Source organism: Tyto alba, unplaced genomic scaffold, assembly GCF_018691265.1.
Source record: "Tyto alba isolate M040663 unplaced genomic scaffold, T.alba_DEE_v4.0 Super-Scaffold_6, whole genome shotgun sequence".
NCBI lineage: Eukaryota > Metazoa > Chordata > Aves > Strigiformes > Tytonidae > Tyto > Tyto alba.
Genome location: NW_024881327.1, coordinates 19,607,199 through 19,619,651, shown reverse-complemented (window position 1 = coordinate 19,619,651; position 12,453 = coordinate 19,607,199). Strand labels below are relative to the sequence as shown.

The 12,453-nt window shown below is 36.4% G+C and overlaps 1 protein-coding gene across 1 annotated transcript in view; it reads right to left on the bottom strand.

Moving 5' to 3' along the window:
• WWC2 (WW and C2 domain containing 2) overlaps positions 1-12,453 on the bottom strand; it is a 102,026-nt gene that overhangs the window by 62,925 nt on the left and 26,648 nt on the right. The window contains exon 2 of the mRNA XM_042808040.1: positions 3,266-3,375. Coding sequence (XP_042663974.1) covers positions 3,266-3,375 — 110 coding nt within the window. The remainder of the gene's footprint in view (positions 1-3,265; positions 3,376-12,453) is intronic.

Sequence of the window (12,453 nt, the reverse complement as noted above, 5' to 3'; positions counted from 1 at the left end):
TAAAAAAAAAGATATATTGATTTAAATAATTTTTGAATAATTGACATTATAGAAATTTGGTAAAGTTTTTAGAACTTTGCAAGATCCAGCCTAGTAGTGCTTTCTTGAAATCAGTGGGAGTTTTGCCAGTAGCCACCCTTCGAGAGGAGTGGACTAAGTCCCACATTGACCACTAATGAAAATTCTATTCTTAATATTTTCAAACTTGAGTTTTTAACAGAAAATGAAGGAACAACCATGAGTAAGACCTTATGAATTTACAGTCTATTGCGCTAAGGTCTAGCCTGCTGCTCATAAGTTTTTGGGTTGGTTTGAGAAATTTAACAAAATTGGCCAGTTTTACCACAACGGCTCCTAAGTCCTGTGGACAACCTGAAACTTCAGAGTGGTATCAAATGTAGCTTTGTATAGAGGCACACAGTAGGAACGATACTAGAAAAATAAATTAAAAAGAAGACAGATAATAGAGAACCTGTTCAGAATAACTGATTATGGGATGTGAGGAGAGAAATAACGGGCCTTCCCTCAAACATTTTGCTGAAATAAATCCATCCAGAAGGCAGTTAACATGAAACGTCTTTAGTCACCTGTCCCTACTTAACACATGGGAGCAGATTTCTTCCCAGGGCACTATCCCTCAAGATACCATTTACGGATCCTGAAACTCCGCTTTATCCAACATGTTTTTTGGGCATCTACCCATTTGGTCCTCCTCCCAGCAGTGGGTACAGTTCTTCTCCCTCACTGGGCTTTTGTCCAGTAAAAGCAAGAATCAACAATCAATACAGGTGAAAGAGAGTAAAGGAATCGTTCTTGTTCTAACACAGTCACTGTGTCCTGACAGATTATTTTAACAATTCAAACTCAAAAATCATACTCAACATCTGAACTAAAGCAGTAAGCTTCTTCCCCCTAGTTATCAGTGACCTCCATACTAGAGATTTCAAAAGCATCAAAACAATACAGGTACCCTCGTCAGATGAAGTTATAATCTCCGCATTTGGCATGTCAGACAAATGACCTACTTATAAGATTCTTAGGCAGTTTACCTCCCAGCAACTCAAGAGTACTCTCACCACAACAGTGTGCAAAATACAGTGTACAAAACTCAAATATACTACTTTACAAAATTAGAAGTTTCAGTGAAATTGCTACAAAGCAACATGTATATAACAGGAACCAAATGCACTACTGAACAATGGATGGAAACCACTTTCAGTCCAAAGTACACCATTTTGTCATCCATCGTATGTATTAACATAATATAAAGAAACCTACCTAAATATCTGTCCCAGTCACAAAAAGACAAGTTTAGGGATGGATATACACAACTATTCTCTATTAAGTAGAAGCATTAGTATTTGCAGTACATTAACAGTTTTCAGGAGAATTCCAATACGATGCTGTCTAAGCCTCAATCAACATCGTACATGTGTGTGAAGCAGAACTTCAATCCATGGACAGCTTATAATATTCAGGAATTCATCTTCAATGTACAGAAATAGCATTTAAAAGTAAAGAAAAAATTTAACCTCTTTCTACAAAAAAATCAAAAACAAAAACAAAACAAAAAAAAGAAGCAACAAAGCTACAAGACTGAGTTAAAAGTTTTGAGCACTCACGAAATAAAAGAGCATGATTATCAAAGCAGTGATCCAAAAGCATTTTCAAAACACCCAGAAATGTGAATTGCCTCTCAGAATTTTATGGCTTTAAAGTTTTACAGTTTTAGCCAAAGCTGAAGTTAAAGACAAGCTTCCTCTAATCCATTTAGATTCAGAAGCAAATAATCTACGTTCTTCACTTTTTGAATTCAGTTAAGTATGTCCCTATTTTTGAAAGTTCAGGAATGTTTAACACCATATGTAATATCAGAGGACTCACTGTTATTTCAATAAAGCAGGGTTTTAAAATCCCAAATGAAGGTATTGGATTGAATTCAGTTCAAGATTAGGTGTCTATCTGCCTACCTGTCTGTCTGTCTATTAGGTGGTTCAGTAAGCACAGTAGAGATCTAATATTCCATTCTAGTTATAAGAGTTCCAGTCCAACCCGACCAAAGGAACTTACATCAGCTCGTCTTCAAAGTAGTCAGCTGCATCACACCTAACCTTACATTGACTGTCTTGACTAGATAGCTACTGACTACAAAAGCAACTTCGACATCTCAGGGTTGATTCACTTGCCCATACATTTGAGATGTCACGGGGTAACGAGCCTTGTCTCCAGCTTTTGTTCCAGAAGGTCACTAGTCTCTTACTGTCCATGTCATATCTATTGACCTTGTGCAGTTGTCTCTGCTAACCTAACGCATGTGAAATGGCCATAGACACTTTACTAATTTTTAAGTACACAGCACTGCTAGCATAGATGCAGGCGCCTATATTCAGGCTTTGATCTCAAATTGAATGTCTTCTATTCTGTTATTAAAGACAATTTCTGAGAAAATAGAAAAAGGTATCAATGTATATGGAGTAATAAATGTATAAAAAGAAGGTAGAAATGCTTTCAGGAATATATTCATTTCAGTAAGTCTTAACAGGCACTGTATTTCAAATTCTGCTATAGTTTTGTATGGTTTAGATATCATTCCCTTGCAATTAAAAATATATGCAGAAACAGATGTAGTCATTTTGTACCAGCAGATTTTCTTGTAAGCCTTTTAAAGCCAATAATGTTTACCAAAGGGTAAATTTTCCCTGGCATTTTGATTCCCCATTCCCTTTCCAATTACTACAAAATATAGCATTATTTATAACCTGAAATTCTACAACATTCGTAGAACTACAGTACATTTGCCAGACCTTATATACAAGTTACAAATACCTGCCCCCACTCCATACTATCTTATCCACAATAGTTCCTTTCAGTAGTTAGACTGAAGCCAGTTTGTGTTACTTGTATCAGACTATCTCTGCCAGTGTGCATTGCTGAATATTTAGTAGCCAAACACCCTACACTTTACAGATACCAACAGATGCAAACCATCTTTATTTACTAAATGTTACACAGACTTCTTCCACAGAAAAAAGATTAAGAGTCATATGAATAATTTTGAGCCAGATATAATACATCTGTAACCATACCCAACGAAACAAGGCACCCAAATGGGATAATTTGTCTACTGAAAATCAGAAATTGTTGAACCACACTTCTCACAAGAAATCTTTCCCCACTCCCAGCCATACTTTAGAAGCTTCTCAGGGAAGTCTGATCAAGATGAGCCTTCTTATACAACCAATACAGCAGACTGAAAAACACTTACGGTTGATGTGATCAATATAGTATACACCAATCTGAGGATCATATGCGGCTTCCCATCCCCATGGCAGTTCATCCCCAACACAATCCGCGAAAGACAAGGGCTTTGTTAACCTAAAAACAAAGAAACAAGTTAATGGTATAGCTTTTATCTCTTCCACACATACGTTTGCTATTCATATTAATTCCTATTATGACAGAAGCTAAGGAAAGATAGCAGGAAGAAAAGAAAGCAAGCTGTTTTCTCCGTCTTAAACTTTAGGCTCATGTTTTTTCTCTATTCTATCCTTCTGAATTAATTAGCTCCAAGAGCATAATATAAGTCATTGCAAACATTTTTCAGTACAGGCACTCGAGTGAGAAATTCACAGTAACAACTTTCACATCTGACAGTTTAAAATTAAAAAATAACCAATAGCTTGTTAAAAAAAAAAAAAAAAATCTACATTCCTATTTGTCCCCAGAAGAACTGGACCCTTCAACCCCAAGTCTGTGATGAGAGTATAAGATTTCAAGGTCATCTTCTCTAATAACCACAGACAGGAAACTCAAAGTGCGCACAGCCACCTAAGATGCAGTTAGCAGCACTTGCCCATCCACATACTTGAATAAAATAAGCAGCAGTGTGGAGAAGGAATGCATAGAGTAGACATTTTATAAGTAACATTTAATGAGCTTTCAGATGTTCATATGGTGCCTTTGCAGGAAGACAGACAATTAAAGTTTTTAATTTTAATAATGGAGTGCCTATTTGTTACAAGAAATAGATTTATAACAATACATAGGCTCTTTTCCAACTGAGGCTGACCAAAGCTTTACATCATCACATTTTCAACTGTATTTTTTTTTTTCCCCAAATGAGTATTGAGTTTCCTGTTGATAAACCCACTGATAAATGCAATGCCTGATGTACCCATATATTTAATAGGAAGAAGAAAAATTTAGGTTTTTATTGTCACCATAGTGACAATAAGATTAGTACGTAGTCAGAGTTTAAATAAAAAAATCCTCATAATAAAATGATGAAGGGCAGTTTGTGGGACACATGAGCATCATCTCCTTTGCTCACTGCTGCTTACGCTCTATCACATAAGACTGTTTTTTCATCTCATCATTAAAATTCTATACAAATAAAAAGCTAACAATACAACTCACATATGCTTTTTTGTGTTTCAGTATTTTTTCTTCAATTAGTTTCTGACCAAAAGAAACTGGTTTATCGACATTTTTGTGAGAAATGAAAGAGAAAATAATAGTACATTTTCTTTTCTACAAAATGAATGGGCTTTTTTGTGTAGAAAACATTACCTAGAAAATAGTTTACAAAACTACCGAATTAGATTTTTCTTTACAGCTGAGAAACTAAATATTTACGCACAGGTTTGATTTAGAAATCATTGTCCCACAAATATATTATTGATGGATCTGACCTATCAATTCTTTAAGTAGCGCAACACTTTATTCCTCCAAACTGGGGTTGCAGAAATTACACAGAACCAAGCTCTCAAAATCCAAAATCTGTGCAGAGTGTAGATAGACTTTTTAAAATTGTAAGCATGAATCCACTTCCTCATATTTCTCCACGTTTTACAACATCCAGCATTACTTCAAAGATTATTGTTTTGTTTGCAAATAGTAACAGCTAGACAGAAAGAGATGGAAAGCAGGAGAAGCCTTTTAAAGCCAGGATAGTGCACACAACCACAGCTTCAGCCAGCCTGTCCACAGCACACAGTGGACTGAACACAGGGTACCCACGTCAGAGTGTTCCCAGGCCACCACTGCTCAGAGGAAGCATTAATCACATAAAAGCAACAGTCCTTTGGTGAGTTTGGTTAGTCATGTGAACCCGTGCCAACTACAAGGGCACATCTCACTGTGAAGAAAGTCCTGCCTCAAATTAGATTACAAATGTGGATTCTCATAAAACATTTAAACTGAATAAAAATCAGACTTCAATGTCATTCTTAGCCTTGATGTTATATTAACTCAGAACACAACTCTTGTAGCTCAAGGAGAAAAAATATTTGAAATACCATATAGCAGAGTAGGGATCATAAACTCATATAAACATGGCCAGATGGTCTCTAATAAATTCATTTAGAACTCTGCACATGCATTCAATACTTTCACCAAAAATACACACCACAGCAACAATCATAAGATGTGGTTTTTAAACCACCTCTACAGGAAAGATATAAACCCAGTAGCATCCTGCCTTTTCATCTGCACACCACCCCAATTTTATTTTTAATCAAATACCGACTTCTTACTATTGTAAGGCATTCTGTAGGTTAGACTGCAGACCACTCTGGCCATGTGGATGTTTTGTCCAGGTGTTATCACCTGTCAGAAATCGGACACCGTGAGAATGAATAGCAGCCACTCTCTCATCCTAGACACTCCATAAATTAAAGTGACACTAAAAAACCTGTGGAAAAGTACTTGAGTCACCGACTCTGGACCTTAAAGGAAAGGAGAGGAAGAGGGAGTCAGTGGTCCCAAAATACAGGCAGTATTGGAGTAATTATTCTATGAATTCTGCTCTGCTGGATCATGCTTGGACATCACACCTTCTGAACTAAGATCTGAACTATGTCAGGAGAACTGCTCCCAAGTAGATTTTTAAAACATGAAGAGATTTATACATAACAAGATCACAATTACTTAAGAGCATTACATCCCCACGACTCTTTTTTGTTCTAGAGCTTTTTAGTAGCACAAGATTTCTGAGCCGGACATGGACTTTTACAACTGAGCAGCAATCTGCATAAGGTGATATCTGACTGCTCAGGGCCCTCAGAACTGTCTCAACATAAACAGGACTCACTTTCAAACTATGTATGGCAATTGGATGAGATTAACATGACATGAAGATAAGTAAAATGCAAGAGGAAGTTTGCAAGACGAAAGCAAAGAGAGTTACGAGATGTAATTGGAAAGGAAATAATACCTAGGAGCAAGGACTGAAGGAATCTTCTCTGTGTGAAGATCATTACCTCTGACAGAATAACCTATGATAGACGGACTGCCATTACATTCATTAACCGTGACCCAAGAAAAATGAGGTTTATTGCACTATAATAGAGGATTAAGTGCTGTGTCTCAGGGCACTGATATTCTGAGGTAGTTTATAATAATTTTTCAGTTTGTAGTCATCAATTTACATATTTTTAAAAGAATGTCGATACTCTAAAAAGGATGACTCAAAGTCCACATTTAGTATACTACGAAGTTTAATTAGTTAACAAAAGGTGGTTTTTTTAAAATGAATATCATTAACCTCAAGTATTCCCACCTATGGGAATCTTTTTTTTGAAAAACAAAACCACACATACACAAAAAAAAAAAAAAAAAAAAAAAAAACACACAAAAAAACCACCAACCAAACAAAAAAAACCTCCAAACCAACCAAAAAACACCTTCTCTAACTCCTTCCAAGTGAAGACTAATTTATTGGCCTTTATCTCATATATAACATTTTTATCTACTCAACCCTATATGGCTGCAACACTCCCATTTCAGCATACGGATTAAAGTGTACTCCCTGGACCAGGAAGCATTATGTAATTCCATTATGTAAACAGTATATAATTACATTATTGCCAATCACTTCACAGATGCCCTGGGAAACCTAGTAGACAAATACTGCTTACAAATTGAGAAGTTGTATTATCACCTCAAATCCACATTTTTCTTTGAAGTTTTCAAAGTCAGCTAAGATATTAAAAAGTAGATTCTACAATGATATATGGGTTATTAACAGTTTTGAGTACATCTGCAGCCATGCCTACAAGTCTGTACATACATCTAAAGTTAATAAAGAGGCTGATGATACTGTAAGATGGAACCATAACTACAGACTGATGGATTGTCAGTGCAATATTGTTCAATTTGGATAATTTTCTTGCTTGATGTACTCCCTAGACCACAAAAATACATAGAAGAAAGGTTTCTTCCTAAGGTTAGTGTCCACAAAAGATGAGAAATTTACTACATATACTAGTAAATGCTATATTTATGTCAAGATAGAGACAGCCCACAGTATTTCACACTTCTGTGATCTGAGATTATCGATATTCATGGTCTTTAAAATGTGTACGCATATGTATGTGTGTGTGTATATATACACACACATACACTATTTTCAACACATTGTTCTATGCAAGAGTAATGCTGCATTCTGCTGCGTTCCTTCTCCAACTCCTTTTTTCTCCCCAATCCATTCAAGATTAAATCAAATTAGCACTGAACCAGAGGTTATCCATATTATGATTAGGACTCTACTTTATCAATAGAAAACTCTGGACTTTGGTCTCTGCTCTCTTCTAAACTCAGGTGATACCAACATCACTGACCTCCTTAGCATACTTCAAGATCTGATTATATCCACACTCTGAAGGACTGCGTGAGTACAGCTTAACATGTTTTGCTTAGATGTAACTACTTGCACCAGTTTTGTAAGACTGATCTATTGTGATTTACAATATATGTGGTGGAGGGTGTGGGGAAGAGGGGAAGTTTATAGAAGGCAGATCACAGAAAATGGGGAGAGGCAGGGACAAGGGGAAAGAGACACAAACACATACACCCCCAGCAAATCTGAGACATCTTTTCTTCAATTAGAAAGGAAGGAAATGCAGGTTGGTAAGAGGTATGTAAATACTGAGAATTATGAACAGGTTCATCTTAGTCTCTTTCAAAACGACTTTCAAGAATACCTCCTTTGCTGTGTGGTGCTTGACTTACAGTCAAGACTTGGAGTTTTAAATTCAGTTGTAACTAGGGCCAGTGTTCAACTTCTACAGCAACTTCCAACATGCTTTTGAAAACCTTCTCCAAATCCCAATTATCCCCTACCAAAAATGACCTCATGTTCTTTGCCACGTAGCAAGATCTTGTGTGACATTTATATGAAGTGTTGTACTGATTAAATTTCATACCCATTCGTTCTCATAAATAATGTGTAATGTACATCATTATATATTTTCTCTTACAATGCAGTACTCGCTAGTATTCTTTCTATACAGAAACTCTTCTGAAAAAATAAACGCCTTCTCCATGCTCTAGGAATTGACAAGACAAAACCTAAATTACAATTTAGATGTGCAGGAACGAGCATCTATTAAAACATAACAGAAGAAACCCGGTGATGGAAGGACTACATGCACGCTTACCTGGAATCTGGCTCATTTAACTACACACATTACAGAAGGGTGTACAGATGACTTACCTATAACACAATGTAACAGTAACACAAAAAGTTTTCTATGAGTGCTTCCCCACAAATATTTTCCACTAGCACAATGACACATAATAGGAACATATTATCAGCATCAGCTCATTTCTTATTTTGCAAAAGGACAAATGAAAGTATTTAATTCTTATTTTGAGCCAGTAGCTCAATACCAGCAAAGGTAAAAATTTAAATCCACTGATCAGGGAAATGAATGTATAAATAGAAGAATGTTCTAAATTCTTCACTAGAACTCATGAACTTAGTGCTCAAGTTGGATCTTAAATCAATTCAATTCTTCCCCAACTTTCTAATTAATGTTATAGGCATTGTGACTTCGAAGGATCTATAAACATGTCCTCTAATCCCATCCCTAATATCCTCCACACATGGATTTTACTCACTTAAGGAAGGCACCCAAGATGGATTTCTTATATAAAACTAAGGTGTGCAATTAATCTCATTAACATCAAAAGTTAGTTAGATAACTTGAATGACTCCTTTAGGCTCCCTAGAGAGGCTGATTCACCACATCTGTTTAGATTGAAGATGAATTACACTAAAGGTTTCCCTCTTTTTCTAATGACCACAAGAGACTGAATGGATGGCTCCTTAGCCTATACAAGGTAACTAAATTTCAGTGGAATGAATACTATACCAGGCAGCAGACAGAGTGCATACAGAATGGCAGAAGAGACCAAGCTGAGGCTCCACATTGCAGATCAGAGTTAAAGAGGCATTGCCACTCCCTGTGGCTGAGGCCAGTACCCATTAACAGCATGAAAGTTACATTATATCGGGAAGACCTTTTTCCCTTCTACAAATTACAATGGCTGCAGCTGCAACAAAGTTAATATTAATAATACTGATGTCACTTTCTCAACTTTAAAAAGTGGTAACTAGGCCATTTACCTGTAGAAAGGGGCAGAATTTGCATGCCCATAAAACATGCCGTACTCTTTGTTCATTCAGTTCTATAAACCAGGCAATTCCATGCACAATCTCCCACTCTCGAAAAAGCTCATTCATGAGTCTGCTGACAGGATTTCATTTTCTAAACACCATGTTCTTAACACAGTAGTTCCTCCTGTTCAGATACCAGGCCAAGACATTATGTACAACCTTTGTATTACTTAGGTACATTCTTTTTTAATAAGGGTATTATTAGGATATACTGCCACCTTATTACAGGTATTTTGAAAGAGTAACTAAGTGGACACCAGTACAACATCAGAACACACCAAAAAAGGAGCAGCCTCTGTTTTAGAATAGTGGTGTAAAATAAATAAAATACGGTAAGGTCATGTGTATGTTTACCTCAATCACAAAATGGGTGCAACCAAACTTTAACAAATGTCTATATTTAAAAGACAGCAAACATGCACGTTGCCTTTCTACACCAATACAGAATCACTAAGAGTAGTTCAAACTAAATGTCAACCATTCATGAATTATGAAAATTTTTCAATAACATTAAATTATGATGCTTTATGCTTACAGACACTAACCTGTGCACCATTAATCTCCTTGTTTTGTATTACAGATGCATGCACACAACAGTACAGGTTCCCACCCACTCCCCTAGCATTTACATGCAGCAGTCAGCAGTACATTGATAGAATGATGCCTTTGCCCTTTTGCATCACAACTGAACACTCAAAAACTAACCCCAGAGAATAAAGCCACAGCGGAGTTATACACTTTAAGGAGTCAAAGATTTATTAACTCCATCAGCAAGTATTTCCTGGATACATTTAATGAATTTTCACTTGTTTTCCAGATTTCAGATCATTTTGCTTGTGCTAATACACAGACAGGAAAAACAGTCAAATTTTTTATTTAAAAAAAAAATTTAAAATGGAAATTTGAGGTACTTGGGCACTGATTTTACTTTTCTAAAAAAACCATACAAGTATAGTATCATTTTTAATAGCTTTCAATTTCTATTGTATGACTCTTTTAAGCCCTTGAACACTTATGACAGGCAGCAGACCTTAAAGAGATATACTTCTTGGGTTTTAGAGGGTTTTCTTGGTAAATGAAAATGTATGCACACGCAGGTAGGGGATTATGAGTTATACTACAAGATATAAGTAAGCTCACCACCTTATAGCAACACAGAATGGCTGGACATTATTTGGGTATACACTACTGGGATAATGGGCTCTCAGAACTATTTCACAAGCTCAAAAACTTGGTTTCAGGTACTGAACTTGTACTGACAGTGACTCCCATATTACAAGTGAGCTGTGGGTTCACACAGACAGGACTAGACCACATTCACTGATGTTTCAGGGAACATCAAAGACTCTGAGAAATACAACTTCCAAGAAGAGATTCTTGCCTAGCTAGCCAGTCACCCAAGTGAACACAACAGTGTGTTCAGGAAGCACACAGAGACCAAGCAGAAACTAAAATCTAATCATTTTCCATCCTCACAGGGTTTGGGTTTTTTTAAACCTTTTTAGAGTACCAAATAAGCTGTTTCTTCTCTGTAATTTAGGCAAAGTACTCAAGGCTGTTTTGAAGTGCTTTGATGAAAAGAGCAGTGTGCTGAACTGTATCTTAATTCTCAGAGAGCCCTCCAGAGATACAGTTGCATTAATACTACCACGCAAAAACACAGTATCAGCCCATTATCAGCTCTGACTACTGCTGCCAAAAGGCGCCTTCCTGAAGGCCAACTCACAAGTTTCATACACTACCATGGCAAAAAGCTGTTCACCATATTCAGCAAGTACTGCTTAGAACTTACAAGCTGATACGTCACCAATGACTGGCTTTGAGACAAGCACTAACTACAGTAGAAAACTGTACTCCATTCCTCAAATGTTTTCCAGGAGCTACTCTTCTTGACCGAGTTAAACATTTAACTGCCAGAGCAAGGATGAAAACAAACCAACTAACCTTTCCGCAACCCCACTGCAACAAAAAAAATCCTAAATTCAATATATTTATACTTAACTTACTAAACTTCTACAAATCAAAAACCAGACATCTGACAACTGTTCTGAGTTTTCTAGTCTCCAGTATCTATTGCAAACATAGCCATTTTAAGCCAATACAGCCATGTATTTACTAGAAAAGATGCAATGTACATAGAGACAAGTTCCTTAAAACAAAAATCTACTTATAACTGCAAAGAACTTGAGTCCACTTATTTTAACAGCAGCACAAGTCTTCAAAAACACAACCTGATAATAAAAATAGCTGATCAAAAAGTCTGATACAGAATGAATCCTATCCCTTTAGACAAATAAGGGACACATATTTGGGTTTTTTTTTCCTTAGAGGGGCCAGTAAAATCTGCAGAAATTGAGAACCACACTAAAAAAATTAGAAACGCACCAAGTAGCCAAAGGGGAAAAAAAAAAAAAAAAAAATCAAACCAAAACAAATTTAAAAAATCCTCAGATGGTGGGACACACACTGTTTTCCCCCCAAAAAAAAAACTTCCTACTTCACTTAGTTTTGCAAGTGTCTTGTAAAATCATCAGCAATTAAGTGCTTGCAATATATTCAGAAAAATTACTATCTTTTTAAATTCTTTATTTTAAAAGACTTACCCTTCAATGCTCAAAAATCCTACACATCTCCAAGCTCCCTAAGCTTTATGCAATACACAAAAGTTAAGGATGGGAATCTTCAGGTCCTCTAAAGATCCTGCCCATTCCCTCCACAGAAAAAAAAAAAAAAAAAAAACCACAAATCAGGGAACTGATGTCCTCATACTCATAAACATGAAAGGAAGCAAGGAGAGAACACACAGTTTAAGATTTCAGAACAGGAGGCAGAAGATAGGGGGAGGTGAGCACAGAGGGAATATCCGTAAAGATGTTATGTGCATGTTAACGACTGCCATAAAAATACATTATAATAGCAACAAAGCAGAGCATAACTGCCTCTTCCCAGTTACAAAGGGGTTAACATTAGCTCAATGTCAGCTTGCTCTGTCC